The 15,952-nt window shown below is 26.4% G+C and overlaps 1 protein-coding gene and 2 long non-coding RNA genes across 12 annotated transcripts; 1 reads left to right on the top strand and 2 right to left on the bottom strand.

Moving 5' to 3' along the window:
- The first annotated feature begins 278 nt into the window (after positions 1–278).
- LOC107999820 (uncharacterized) lies at positions 279–15,269 on the top strand. Of its 10 annotated transcripts, XM_062073946.1 has the most exons (5): positions 314–430; positions 5,455–5,533; positions 9,765–9,996; positions 14,045–14,296; positions 14,866–15,269. In XM_062073946.1, the coding sequence occupies exons 3-5, from the start codon at positions 9,969–9,971 to the stop codon at positions 15,009–15,011; spliced, it is 426 nt and encodes a 141-aa protein (XP_061929930.1). In that variant the 5' UTR covers positions 314–430; positions 5,455–5,533; positions 9,765–9,968; the 3' UTR covers positions 15,012–15,269. The 10 variants fall into 10 exon arrangements, with proteins under 10 accessions (XP_061929935.1, XP_061929924.1, XP_061929937.1 ...); XM_062073951.1 differs by lacking the exon at positions 5,455–5,533 and having other exon boundaries at positions 279–430; positions 14,905–15,269; XM_062073940.1 differs by lacking the exon at positions 5,455–5,533 and having other exon boundaries at positions 280–430.
- Positions 2,575–7,119, bottom strand: LOC107999822 (uncharacterized). The gene is made up of 3 exons (XR_009829548.1): positions 6,514–7,119; positions 5,306–5,524; positions 2,575–5,221 (listed from the first exon to the last, which is right to left on the bottom strand). It is a non-coding gene; the product is annotated as an uncharacterized LOC107999822 (long non-coding RNA).
- LOC133666036 (uncharacterized) lies at positions 10,366–13,640 on the bottom strand. Its single transcript, XR_009829556.1, has 2 exons — positions 13,250–13,640; positions 10,366–13,006 (listed from the first exon to the last, which is right to left on the bottom strand). It is a non-coding gene; the product is annotated as an uncharacterized LOC133666036 (long non-coding RNA).
- Positions 15,270–15,952: the final 683 nt, after the last annotated feature.

Here is a 15,952-nt window from a genome sequence, read left to right as displayed (position 1 = left end):
TGGTATAACATCCATTAATCACGCAATCTTTGGTCCTCGTAGAATTAGAAATAAAGCTGTGGAAGATATTATTATTTCCATATTTTCACAAAGATCAATCTCATGGCGATTCAGTCTACGAAATATGTACTCGACAATAGAACAGTACGTGTGCTCTTATTGAAACAACGAACGCGGCAAGGTGGCACTGTCTTTCGGCCAATTTCTCGCTTGCACTGTGATCATGCGATAGCCTGCATACGCTCGTGTTACGTGAGAGGAGAAGGGAAAACGCACTCGTAAGATCGTCGGTCATAAAGCTGGATTGCAGTTGAATCTACGCCTGGTTATCCACAACGCGTTTCCGCATAAAGCTGTTTATTCGTGTATAAAACCGCATATAAAGTAAATAACTGACATCATAGAGAATAATTAATTAGGATAGATCGAGGTAAGATAGCGATATTAAAAGAAAATACGTATAACTTATTTGTTTCTTGTATCAGAAAAATAATATTTTTTTTTAAGGATTTTACGAAAAATTTTATATGCTATATAAACATAAATGTTATGAATTTCACAGAACTTTTGATTTTTTTTCCTAAATAAAGATAAAATTTGATTAGTATAAATTTAAATAGTAATATGAGACATTATTATTTATGAGGAAAATAAGTCATAAAATTATGTTAAAATATTAGAAAGATTTTATTAATATATTTTAGAATAAAAATTCAGATATAATAAGATAATCACGGTTAGAATTATTTTATTTTGCAATAATATGTATAAATTGTGCTTTTTGCAAAATTATAATAGGCTCATAATTAGCATGATATTGATAACAATCTACCTTTATAATTTGTTTTTAAATTTTTTTAGAAAATTTTATATTTAATTATATTTATATTTATATCTATCAGCTAAATATCTTATATTTCTATTAATTTATTTATTTTTTTATTATTATATATTACATTATTTATTATATATCATATTATGATTAAAAATACAAATATTTCAAATCTTTATTAATAAAGTAAAACTACAATTATTATAATATTTTAATTTACTTTTTTGGTTTCTTTAAAAATCACGAAATAAACTAAAGTAAATTTCACCTTAATAAGCGCATAGGAACTTTCTATTACAGTAAAAACATAAAATATCCATCAAACAAAAGAAAAATAACTATCGACAATAATTACTATAGGAAAGTGTTTTGGTCGTCATAATATTTAAAATACATCAAAAGTATCAATGCTATATACAGATCAAAACCTTGATGTCTCATGTTTCTATTCCATCTCATATTATTATCCTTTCTTCTAATATTTTATTAACATAATAGTAACATAATAGTATTATTAATTTATATAATATATAATATATAATATATAATATATTACTATATATAATATATAATATATTACTATATTATTATTATACATTTTAATAGTAGTACTTATGATTTATATATATCACATGATTGATGATAATATATACTATGTAGATGTATATATATTATATATATTTTAATATAATTTGATTTATTTTTGACATTATTTTACAATTATTTTTCATATAAAATAAAAAATAAATAAAATTTATAAATAAAAACGCCATTTTATCTGGCTCTTATATATAATAACAAGTATTTCAATATAAAATAATTATATTAATTTAATCAATATAGTTTTGATATATCAATTTTTCTATACTTGATATAAGGTAATAAATTTATCATATTTTAATCTGCTATCATTGTGGATAAATAATAAAAAATAAAATTGAAATATGTTTATTTTAAAATATATTGATATTCAATTTTGTATTTTTATAAACATTAAAATTTACTATTTACAACTTCTTTTTATTTAAATTTCTATTTCAGTAATTTAAATTTATTAAATTATTTTAATTTTAAAAATGATACGCGCATGAAATCTTAATATCCAATATTTAATTTTATCAATTATAACATTATTATGTATTATAAATAAAAAATGACATTTGTGATCTTATTTGATTTTTTCTATTACTCTTTATTGAAAATATGAATGTAAAAGCGAGAGTTATTTGCCACTTATTTCTTGTATAGACGTTTGAAAACACCGGTTCCCCTTTTCTCTCATCGATTCGTGGCCAAGTTACGGAAACTGTCGGATCTTAAGGAATCCGGCAACGCATTCGAGAGTAAGACTTACGCAAGAATTTTATGTAACACATTACAAAATGAAATCTTATGAACGACCGGTTTTTGTTTGGGTGATCGTAATCGATGAGAAAATCTCCATTACGTATAATTCACCGGATATTACGGTGTAATAGAAATCAACGAGAATTTTTTTTCGAATTTCAAATTGCATTTACTCATAATTCACATTGTAATTATGGAAATTTAAGGAAAGTTCTTTCATTCGATAATTCTTTCTTTAATGTCATGATATTTCTAGTAATATTTTAAATATTTTAATATTGTTTGTGTTATGATTGTTAAATATTATTTGATTAAATATTATTTGTAATCGAAAAGCATTAAAAAATGAATATTGAAATTATTAAACAATTGACAAATAGAATTAATACGAAAAATTAATGAGATTATTTTCATTTATTTTAAAATATTCTTAACTTATGATTTCAGTCATTATCTGGATAATATAATAATTTAATAATAATTGTACAATAACTTAATAATCATATAATTATAAATATTAATCACTTGATAAAATTTTAATAATAAAAGTTATAAGTTATAAGTTATAAGTTTACCTCTAAATTATTTAATTTTATAATTTTACATCAAATAGAGTAATTCTAAAGTTAAATATAAAATTAAATAAAATTTACTTAAAAACTATATGACTGTGACTTGCAAAATATATTTTAATTACGTAAAAATTTTAATAATAAAATTATAAACTTCGAATTTGAATTGGAATTTGAATCGATAAAAAAAAATAATGTACAACTTGAAAATCTTTAACTAGGAAGAGAGAAAAAATAATTTTAAATAATAATAATGATATTAAAATAAATTTAAATTGATTTGCAAATCAATAAATAAATAAAGTTGGACTATGAATTGATGAAAAAAATATTAAACATTCATGAAAATCTTTGACTACAAAGATCGCAAATATGATTTAAAAACCAAATTCACAAAACATTATAAAAACTTAATTCATTTACAATTCCAATAACCTATATAAATTCTTCAAAACCAAAGTCAGTTTTTAAATTATACAATTCATAGAAACGATATAATTAAGCCTACTTTATGTCAAACTCACGTCTAACTGCAACCCACGCGTCTTCTTTAAAATTTAGTCAATTCAAAATGCCAGTTATGTCTCCGCACACTGTGATAACGTCACCATTGCGAAGCCCCCGTTGTCGGTAAGTTCCGTTTATCGAGCCAAAATGGAACCAAGGGGATCGTCTTTGTACCTCGTGCAAAATCGTAAGATTGGTATCACGGTTCCTCCCTCTGATATTACGCCTCATCGGTATAGCGATGTCGTTGTCGTCTTTTATTCCAAGGGAAATTAACAACTAGCAGGCGAGTAATTGTCGGTTGTTAAACCACCGCAGAACGTAATTACGCGAGGACAAAGCAGCGTAGCAGAAGTAAATACGGAAACGCGGCAGCAAGGAAAACGAATTTGTCACCGATTTCGGTTAGGATGGTTACGAATAATGGGAAATTCGTAGAGGTGAAATTTCTTCTCGTTCTTCTTCTTCGACCGTTTACATCGGAGGACACGAGTTCTCGAAGTCGTTGTTGATTCTGTCGATGATAGGCACGCGATAACGAGCACAATGGACGTTGCATAATTTTAATTGGACGCTTTGTTCGGTCTTCGCTTCCTTTGCCTCCGTCGGTAACAGGATTACGTGTCAGGAATGATTTTAGCTTGAACGTCGCGTCGTTGCATCCTCCTAGAATGGTTCGATTTTATAATGAGTTCGATCGCGGTCGGTCCCTCCTTTTGTCGACGTCCGACCAGGAAATCCGGTGCATTCGAAGAATTTCATTAGAAGTCGGAAGAGTTGTGGAACTTTGAGACACCTTTCTTTTTTGACTTCAATTTCTTGTTTTGTCTGTTTTCTTTCATGTAATTGTTAAATTATAGAATTTGCTCCATTTGAAAAGAACATTTTTTACTTAAATATATTCTATAAATTATGTATATATTTTTTTCTTATTTTAATAAGAGATATCTCTTTTTTTAAATTCTGTTTTTTAGTATTTGTTCAATTACGTAATGTTCTTAATTCTTAATATGAATATATTTAGATACAAATATTTTGTTCAAATCATTTTGATTTTATGGCTATTTTTATTATTTTTTAATACTGATAAAGCGTATTTCTTTCTATAATCATAATTTTGAGATATTTTTTTCTTAACTATGTTTTATTGCAGCTATTAAATAATACAACATTAAATTTTTTATTTCAAACTATTATTCGTCAAAATTTTTTTCAAATAATTTTTATCTTTTATATATTTATTTTCTGATTTTAATAAAAATACATTATACATAAAAATAATAAATTGAATTTTGAGACATTTTTTTTCTGCTTTATTATTATATTTATTTATACAAAAAATTTTTTTCTTTTACGTTTTAATTGATTGTTGAGAATTATTTATAAATCACAAATTCGTAAATTTGTTGGAGTTTATTTGGTTTAAAAATATAAGCTGAAATTATTTCCTTCTTAAAAAAGAATATATAATATAAAATAAAAAAAGAAACTTTACCGAAATATTTATATATTTAGAAATAATATAATACAAAAAACTTTTATCAATTCGTTTGCACAATTTATGTTCAATTTAAAAATAAAAATAAAAATTTCGATAAAAATAAAATTCAAGATAACATTATCTATATTCGATTACATATTCTTTTTCAATTCGTATTTATAAATATTTTTTTTCGAATTGTCAAAAAAATCATGATCTTTCACATATTCCTCAGATTAAAATGCATTTTTTCCACATGTAAGAGTATTTTTATCGTACAGAAAAACATGAAAACTGAGAAAACATACTTATCTCGACCGTTAAAACGTTTCGCATCAAATACAACCCGATAACGATTCTATTTGGAATGCAGCTTAATGCGTAATGCTGTTCATTGCGTAACAATGGCGACTCGAAACTGCATCTTCCGCGCTTTCATAGCGTAATTCAATTCGTAATGCAACGTCTGGCTTTCACCAACATCTGAAAGTACGGGAAAAGATAATTTTCTCTCTCCCTCCGCAAGACGGTATCTTAATGCCGCGAAATCCAGCCGTCAGATAATACCTGTTATTAATTTGCAAAGACAGTATAATACAACTTCTACGTTGAATAGGATCGCGCGCGCGCGGCTTGCAACTAAAGACAATTGCTTAATTAAATTACCGGTTACAGCTAACGTAAGTGTTTCTCTCTCCCTTTTCTACTTGTTACAGAAGCGTCATCGAAATATTGTGTCACCTTTGCCGAAGCCGCAAACTTCTCTCTGATGATGACAGCACGCGCCTTGAATAAGTAATTTGCATTCATAAAACGTTATTGTTAGCTAGCGAAAACTATATAAATATGGGTGAGCTCTGTTTATATGGAAGTGATATTTCTGCCATAGTTTAATTATTGTTCATAATTAGATTTTTAAATATGTAAATACTAGAAGTAAGTAAATTTTATTGCAGATTCATATTTATAATTATATAATCTGTTTATTAATTAAATTATTCTCTATTATATTTTGAAATACATAACGAAATACATTAAGTTTCTATCATTTTCTTTATGCCGTGTTTATTAAGAAAAAAATTAGATCTGATTTTTAAAAAGTACATAGAACTTTATTTAAAAGTTATAAAAAATAGAACTTTTCAATATATCTTAAGAAATAGAAAAAAATATTTTATTTTTATTTTAATTATTTATTCTTCATTTTAAAACCAATTCAATTATTATAATCTTTAATTTAAAAAGATAAAATTAAAATATGCATTGAAACATATATATATATGGTCTCATAAAAATTTCGATATTTACAAAAAATATTAAGATAAATCATTTTTTTATAATTTTAGTTTTGGAATGGTATTTTGTTTGAAAAAAAATATGATGATTTTGCTTTATTTGAATGATTTATTAATTGTTTGTTAGAATAGATTTTTCTAATGATAAAATATTTCCAGATATATTCATGAACAATATTATCTTCTGAATTTTATTTTTTAAAATTTTCGAAGAAGAGGAGAATTTTCTATCTCATTAATATATATAATATATTAGTTAAATAGATTTAAATTTAAATAAAAATAGAATCAATGATATATCTACGTTTATTAATAAAATTTCTTTAAAAAATAATTATTTTAAATTCACAAAGTTAAATTCATAATCATAAATTTAAAATTATTCGAATTTATAATATATTTACTATTACCATAAAAAAAAATAAATAATCTCTATTTGAAATCAAAAAAACGAAAAAGCATAAACTAATATTCACTTACCCTAGTAATAGATATATCACAAACAATGCATCTACCTCTCATATTATTAGAGCAAAAACATGAAATTCAAATGAATATTTCATATGTTAAAACCTAATAATATTTTCCCACCGGTAATCAAGTAACACCACTATCAAAAATCATAAAAACGCGTTTAATGTGCTTAACCACTTTTCTCTTATCTCGCAACTCGGCAAATCCATCTAGCAATTCCACCTAGCATAAGTATTTAAGACTCATTGCTTTTTGCGAAAAGCAATGTTAGAGATCGAAGGTTATACGCTGTTACACACACAGAGATGAAATATTATTCCCGAGTAAATTATTCCTTGTCCCACCAAATATGATGAAACGGTAATAGTGCATGGCCTCCAAAAGTTCTGATGATCGCACGATGCACTTATTTCGGGAAAATTAACGAGCGTGGGGATAGAAAGGGCGGAAGGAGGGAGGAGTGCAATTTAATCGTCGTGAATTAAGCACCAGGGAACGTAATTACGCGTAGAACAAAGCACTGGCCCCGTGGTCCGCGCTGCAAAGTAAATACGGAAATATAATGGTACAAATTTGTCGCGAGTGCACGGCTGCATCCGTTATCGGCGGCCATTGCGAGGGCCCGCTAGCTGCGACTACAGGTGGGGGCTCACGAGTGCAATTTAAAAGTCCATTTGTTTCTGGATAACGTCAGGAAACGCCGACGCCACTAGTACACGCATTTCATCCGAAAAATATTGTACCTGAAAGTGGTATATACTGGGTAATACGTAATGGTTGTGTGCTGGTTCCGTGGACGATGAGTTAAAAATGAAGGAGTTAGGATGAAAAAGGAGGACGAGATGAATTTAATGATAGATTGGAAGCACGCTTTAGTTAAAGACTTTTTTTCTGGAATTCCAATAAACGAATATGAGAGAATATGAGAGAAAAATGATAAACGAGTAGATATATATATTTATATTTTAAAAGATGATATGATAAGATTATATTATAATATATAGAAGTATATGATATTTTTGATATATTTCTTCTCTTTAAATTTGTATTCATAAGAGAGATTGCGAACAAATTTTCAATTTTGAAAATTGAAAAACAATTAATAAAATAGATATATATTCTTGTTAGATACTTTTATTCTTTTTAACTACTAACTTAATTTTAAAAAATGAAATAAGTCTTTAAGTTCTTTAAGATGTAACTCTAAAATAATTAGAGATAAAAAAATTCTTTTCAATAAAAATTAAATGTTTTTTAATCTATCGAAAAAATATTAAAATAACAAAGAATTATTATATATTAAATTATTATATATATATATTGAAAAAATTGTATATTTATTTGAAAAAATACAATAATTATGAACAGATTGCATTTTTTATTATAAAAATAATATGTATTATTCTACATTCATCAATATTCATCAGTATTAGACATTAGTAAATATTAACTTTTTTTCGTTAACATTTATTTTTCGGTTGACGTAGTCAATGGTATGAACGATTTATAAGTGACAATAATAATAACTATTGAAGCTATCGTTCGAATTAAATATATTAAAACTAATGAAGTAAAATAAAATTTGAATATTATACAAATATAATATTTGAATATTATATATATTCTTATTTATCTAATATATCATTTTCAAAAGTTTATATCTAGAAAATCTTATTTTATAAAATTTTTTTTTATTTCTATATTTATTTCTATATTTATTTCTATAAAAATTTTAACTTTTCACGCCAATTTATGATCATTTCATTCTAAATATAATTCATTTTCCATTTAATCTTAATCGCATTATTCATTAAACAAAGAAACCTTGATTTTAATAATAGTTCATTCTAATAATAGCTTTTTTCCATTATTACTATTTCTCATTAAAATTAATTTCCTTTTGTATTTTAGGTCATGGCATCACGTGTTTATGGTGTATCGCAAACAATCGACGATTAAGTCAATATATCAATTGTGTATTTATCTTGTTAAGCTTCTCATGCATGCATCTTTGAGAAAATTATGCTAAATTATTCCTTTTTTGCGCGCATTTTATATCTTGTGCTGCTCATGATACCACAACGATTCCCTCGATTAATTCTTCGCTCCTTTTCGCCTTCTCGAACTCCCTGGAAGAGTTATTGATCGTCTGGATTATCATCGAGGTCGTTGACTCGCGCTCTCGCGCCTCCTACATCTATGTGCGTTACGTACTATGTGTCTGCAAACGAAACCTAAATCATCCTTATTCGAATTTCGTTATTCATTTATCAACTTTTCATATGTCGACAGTCACTGGCTGATTACAGCAGTCAGTAGGCGTATACGAAGCGTAACGGCCAACATTGTCGTATTTTCAACGTTCACGGCCACGGTAGCAAAATGATTTGCGCAATGTATTCAAAAAATGGTGTCGAAAGCTTTCGAACTTTCAAACACGTGATTTTAGTTATTCAAAACACGTTTAATGAACGATATATAATTGATTTTGAAACTTGATATACAATAAAAGGATAATATATATGTATATAATCTATATATATATATATATGTATATAATGTATATATATATATATATATATATATATATATATATATATATGTATATAATCTATATATATATATATAACATATTCATAGAATATTTTTAGAAAATCAATTCTAGAAATCAAAATAAATGCAAAAATTGATATATAAAAATATCGTTGTTTATTTATTATAAGTAATATATAATTTTAATTTATGTTAGATGAAAGGAAAGGAAAATAAAACAAGATTATTATTTTCATTGCATTGTTATTGCATTTTATTTTTGTCTTATTTCATCTAATCCAACTTAAATTATTTATAATTTAATAAATAAGTCTTAATCGATTTTTGTATAACAATTTTTATATTCCTTTTAATTTTTATTTGATTGATATTCAAAAATGTCTTACGAATATTAATATTTATTATGTATATATTAATATTAATATTTTATATATATAATAACAATATTCAGTGAAATCTTTGTATTTAATATTTATTTCGAGATTAATATTTAATACATCGAGATATAAAATACATACTCAATACTCAGATGTTTTATCGACATATTCATTGATCACTTTTCCTTCCCAAAAAAAAAAATAGCATTAAATGATGACGAATGAAAAAGGATAATAATAAATTAGAAAAATTAGGAATGAAGAGAATATATTTCAAAAATTAAAATTCATCAAATTGATGAAATTCGATTTGACAATTGGTTTCAGAAGAATTTATTGAATGAAGATAATAATTATCAACTGTAAAATAATACGATTGCCACGTATATAGATATTATTTATTTGGCAAACGGATTTGAAATTCCCGCCAAAGTAAACGTGACGCAAAATTGCATAGCAAGACATATGGACCAAAGTGGGGGAGAAAGCGAGGCCCAGTATAAAACAAACTTTATTTAGTCAAGGACGAGAATGTCAGGATGGACAAAGAAACCTGGAGGTTAGTGACATAATTTATTTTCGTGTGAATGTGTTAGTGAATATAGAGATATAGTATATGCATGTAAGAAACAAGAAACACCGGCGGCACCAGTGTTAAAACCAACGAGGATAAACGAGTGTCATAATTAAGAACGTTCTAGCGAAAAGCGCGAGCGTTCACAACACTTCGAGGCACTCGTCGCTTTATCGTCGCTCCGTATACGCTTGAAGTGGGGATATTGCGATACACGTGTGTACGGCGCTGCACATATACGATGTGCACAGTACCCACACGCGATCTCGTCATTTTGCTCGCGCGAGCCTCTCGGCTTTGCTCCCGGAAATTGCACGGCGTGAATTTAGTGCCTTGCCCTTCGACAGCTTGACTGAGTACACTTTCCGCCGTGGCGGCCTGTAGACGACAGGCTCGCTTATATATACCATACCTGTGTGTATATACCGTATTTAGGTTATACGGGGTGTTCTACAAAGTAATAAGGGGAACGAGAAACTCGAGAGCGAAAGTAAGATGGCCATTAACGCTTTCGCGTTGAACTTTGTCTAATGAACACTCGAGTGCTTCCGTGGCGAGATTTGAACGCGCTGGTGCCACCGTTTAAATGCTTGCAGTGTACGCTACTGGAGCGCGCATGCGCGTGCTGCGTTGCTTTTACGCGTCGAGTGGTGTTGAAAGAGTTAAGGAAGTTAAAGTCGTTAAAGAAGCGCTGCTGCAAATGTGATTGCGAAAAATTATTAAGAAATTTTTCTATTAAACTGACATTTCTGTTATTAAAATCATATAGTATTGTTATTTTTACACTGAAATGTAAAAAGACACCGATTTATTTAACCATTTTTGAGGTTAATTATAATAAATCGCGAAACTTTGTAGAATTATTGCGTTATAACGTAAATATCGACCTTGAACGTTTCGCCAAAGTCTTGAATAAGCATCTATTTATATTAATTTCACAATAAAATAAATCTTTGCTGAGAAGAATATCAAAAATATAATATATATTTACGTATTCTCAATGATGTTTTTCGTTTACGTTGTCAAGAGGTTGTAGATTTAAATTAAATGATTTTGTCTTTATATTTATGTCTACGCGAAGCTATGTTTAATGTATGAATTAACGTAGAAAGCAATGGGTAGAATACAAATAACCCTTGTTAAAGAACCACAAACGATTGAAAAATTTTTACATTGCACACTGCACTTCGAGTGATAGATTAATGCTAATGCGTAATTTTTTATTATTGTATGATCATCAACTTCCATCGTAAACAAATTAAATATTATGTTTACACTAAATATATACATTATATTGCGTTAAAATAACCTATAATATGATAAATGAGTAAACAAATATCATAAACATTTAAAAACATTTATTTTAAAATCAAATTGAATATGATTTATTTTAAAATGTCAAGTTTTTATATATATCTATAATTATTTATAATTATATAGATATCATCATAATTATAATATATTTTATATATAATTTATTAATTATATAACATAATTTACTATTATTTATAGTACTATTTATAGTATTCTTATATTTATTCTTCTATTTATAGCTTATTCGATTTATAGTATTCTTATTATTTCTATTAATAGTTTTTATTAAAACTGCTTTCATCAAGAAATAATTGAAATAATCTAAACAACTTTAATATATATAATATATTTAATATTGATTTTAATATAGTTACATTCTTCAGAATTCATCTTCTTTTAGTTTTTAAAATATTTCATTCTTATATTTTTTTTAACTTTTAGAGCATTTATACTGGCTAGAATCTTAACAAAAATTTTATATAAAATGTATCTCATATATGTTTATATATAGAGTGTCCTATAGAATTGTTATCTAAGATTAAGAATAAAAATAAATTTAAATTAAAATTAAATTATATTTAATAAAGCATAATCTGAATATAATTTTATTATAGTTTCATATATCTGAAAAATGCAATCTTTTCTTTTTTAATGGATTTCTTTTTTTTTCTTAAAAATCTTAATCTAATGGAATAATTTTTTAATTTTTACAAAAAAGTATTCATATATTTTTGCCCTAAATTTATTGATTAAAATTGTTACAGTTAAAAATTTGCTAAATTATAATCTACGGATACTATTTATTACAAATAAGTATTTTTGCAGTCTAAAATATTTTTCTATTTTTTTTTAACATTATTTAATAAAATATACATATAGCAAATCAATTCATGTTTATATATTATAGTGCATTATATCATAAACATAAATATATTTGCAAATACATTCAAGCAATTTAAAAAACAATTAATAACTTCTCAACTAATAGATTTAGCAAAATGAACATTATATATGTATCTCTTATACGTATATATACGTTTTTGTAATAAATCTATTAATCTATTTGCTATTAATCTATTATAATTGTATATTAGTACATCTGTACCAATCTTTTAAAAATAAATTATTATGATATGAAAATATTTAATTCATTTTAATTCAATTGTCTTTAAATTGACTTTTTAGATACTATAATATAAAAATGCATCTTGGAGAATTCAATCAATAAAAATGCAAACCATCATTTGAATAACCTTCTGATGTAATTACATAAATCTATCTGCTAATAATTAACTTCCTGCAAAATATTTTCCATATCTTTATGATACAATGCACGCATCCGGTAAAAAAACTAATTAGAATCAATGATAAATAGATCTCATTCAAGGAATCATCTAGCGTAATATTGATGTCGAATTAAAAGCAGCAACTGATGACATAATTCGCGCTTGCGTTATCGCTTCGATCTCTTACAATCATTGAGATTTTGAGTGTGTTTCTACGCGTGAATTTTCGGAACCGTAAACAGAAATACAGTCCAGCCAATCCATACTTTTTCTTCGTGCTTGGCGAAACGAAGTTTGATTTGACCGCGATGACATCGCTGACACCACACATCACACTTTTTTCTTTTTTTTTTTTGCATGTTTGCAGCGAATCACTGAATATAACACTTGATACACTGAGAAAACAGAAAAAAAATGAGAGAAGAGCGAAAAAAATTCGAGAGGAAACATAAAAAAAAGAAATTGATATGAAAACAAGAAAAACAGATAGAATTGATATGAAAACAGGAGAAAAAATTCGGGAAACAGAGTATATGAAATGATGCAATACAATACAATGGTTCTAGTGTGATTATTCGAATTATAGCTATATTCATGATTAAACTAATAACACGGAATCGAATGATTATTTGAATTACTATTATGTTCGTTGTCCATCCGTGCATTTTTTTTTTTTTTGCAGAAACGCGTTCCGTCGTCCAGTTGGCGCCGAAATCATTGATTAAAGTCCGGCGCCGACCCATTTTTCCTCGGCTCTCTCTCTTTCTCTCCCTCTTGGCTCCTATATATTTCTCTATCCTTGTTCCTCCTTGTCTCCTTCTTCTCTTTCTCTCTTCTTTCTAGTTTTCGTCCTTGTCCATGCTTTTACCCCTTCTATTTTTGCAACCGAACACCGCGCGCGTACGCGCCAACTTTTTGGCACAGAGATGTGACCGCGTTAGTACCGCCCCGATTGAGAATCACCGACACTTGGCTTCGACTGATCTATAAACTTGTGATGTCTCTGGGAAACACCGCCAGCTAGTCTGACCCGTGTGTTTCGGATATATCGCTTGTGATAAACCATGTTCATAGACGATATTGCAGTTGTTTTTTTTTTTTTAATGATGATTGGAATACGTTGGGATATTATTAACGTATCTTATATTTTCATGTTTAAGAACAAAGATTTTGTATTTTCATGTTTAAGAACAAAGATTTTTTTTTAGTATTTAATATAATAGTATTTTAATATAATTATTAATATATTTATTATATTATATTTAATATAATAGTATTTTAATAGTATAAAGATTTATAAAAAAGTTTACGATATGGTTTTATTCTTCTTTTTAAAATTAGAAATATAATTTGACGATTCAATTCAAATAATCTAATTCGATTCAATTATATATTTAATTGTAATTAATAGAAATTAAAATTGTAATTTACAGATATCTATCTGTTAAGAGGATATCAACAATCTACTTCGCAAAATGATAAAAAACAAGAGGATGGGATAATATCTGAAATTATACCATCTTTGGAGGATTCTAATGCCACGATACAATTTACCAATAATCCTTACATGCAGCAACCACCGTATAATCCATTTTACAAATCGAACGAGAAAGTCATTGACGAAATAAAACTTATTGAGGAAGATGTTACAAAAAGAATTAAACGAAATACAAAGTGCACACTAGGTAAGTATGTGAAAGTATATAATGAAAATCATGAATTGAATTTCCTATTCATGGTATTCGAAATTTTATAATTTTAAAAATTCTTGAATGATTGATGTCCTTTGAATTTTTCCATATTGTTAAAAAAGAAATTCGAGGAATTCTCAAGGTTTTTGAGAAATATGGATTTTTAGTGTTCTTATGATCTTTCAAAATCTTAAGATCTTGACAGTAGACCTTTATATTTAACGACCTTGGAATTGTAAAATGATGATTCAGATTATGAAATCTGTAAAATTTATAGAATTTTTCGAATCTTTTCGTTATCTCTGTTGCCATCAGAAATTTTAATCTTCTAAAATATTTATTTAAATTTTTATTCATATTCAGATGAAATTTAATTTTACCAAATTTTTTATACCTTCACAATCTTAGCATTAGGAATTGCTTAATTTTCTAAAATTTATACAAAATTTAATTAATACATATTAAAATAACATTTAATTTCGTATTATTAAGAATTATTTAATTTTCTAAAATTCATATAGAATTTAATTAATATATATTAAATTTAATTTCATATTTTTCAGGTAATTGCATAACATGTTGTATCTTCTTTGTTATTGCAGTTATCATCATATTGATCTTTCTTTTATATTTTGTCACAAAAAATCCAAAAATTGCACAACTGTTATGTAATCTAGCAAATAAGACTAACAATTTGCAAGAAAATTAAGAGAGATTTTGATGCAAACAATATCTAATCCAGATATTAGTAAAAAATTGACCAACTATATCAACGAACCTAGGATTTGGTTATGATAAATGAATATATCAAATATAATATAATTATTTAAAAATATATTGTAATTAACAATATTATATTATAAATATTTATTGTGTTCTTTTTAATTAATATGTTTTATCTAGCACATCAAAATGTTTAATGAATCTGAAATTTTATGTCTTCTTAGAATAAATAAATTAAAATGTTCTTAGATTTTTTAATTATTTAAAGATTTTAAATTATTTTTAAAATTTTTTTACTTTATATAAAGAGTAAAATATACGTGAAATTTATAAAATATTGGAAAATATGAAAAAATAAAGTTTGGAAAATATGAAAAAATATTAGGTAGAACGATAGGGTTTCTTAATTCATATAAGTTTTAAGAAGCAAAAGTATTTTTCTTTTTTATTTTTTTTTTTATAAATTTCCTGAAATAAATCGTAATTTCGTTTAATACCGTTTTAACGTGAAATATTGGAACAAGAATAAGGCACAATAGGACGATACATTTTCAGAATGGTATCGATTCCGAATTTGTACCGCTACATTTAACAAGCACCATTGAGCCGAAGATGCATTGCACGGTGATGTATGGGATGCTTGATAAACAGTCTATTGAAATTGCTGTTTCTGAAAATACACGTGTTATTCCTTTTTTTTTTTCTTTGCAATTTAAGCACCCGCAATTCTCTTTCCATCCATTTTTTCCTTTAATCTCAAGTAATTTTTTCGCTCTGACTTTAGAAAACTTTTCTGTTGACGAAATTCTGCATGAATGTTAACTTGATACATTTCGAACCACAAGATTGTAAAATAGATAAAACACAGCATCATAGAAATGAAATCGTTTGGAATATTCGTATTGTTTCGATTTGAACGGATACATG

The sequence above is a fragment of the Apis cerana genome, linkage group LG1 (genome assembly GCF_029169275.1).
Source record: "Apis cerana isolate GH-2021 linkage group LG1, AcerK_1.0, whole genome shotgun sequence".
NCBI lineage: Eukaryota > Metazoa > Arthropoda > Insecta > Hymenoptera > Apidae > Apis > Apis cerana.
Note: the sequence above shows the minus strand (reverse complement) of the source record. Positions and strands in the feature narration are given on the sequence as shown.

Bases quoted from the DNA above. Each gene is read 5' to 3' on its own strand.
- LOC107999820 (XM_028667655.2), top strand. From the start codon at position 10,542: ATGAACACTCGAGTGCTTCCGTGGCGAGATTTGAACGCGCTGGTGCCA. The intron at 10,804-14,044 runs GTAAAAAGACAC...TGTAATTTACAG, and splicing joins TGTTATTTTTACACTGAAAT to ATATCTATCTGTTAAGAGGA. The intron at 14,297-14,865 runs GTAAGTATGTGA...CATATTTTTCAG, and splicing joins AAATACAAAGTGCACACTAG to GTAATTGCATAACATGTTGT.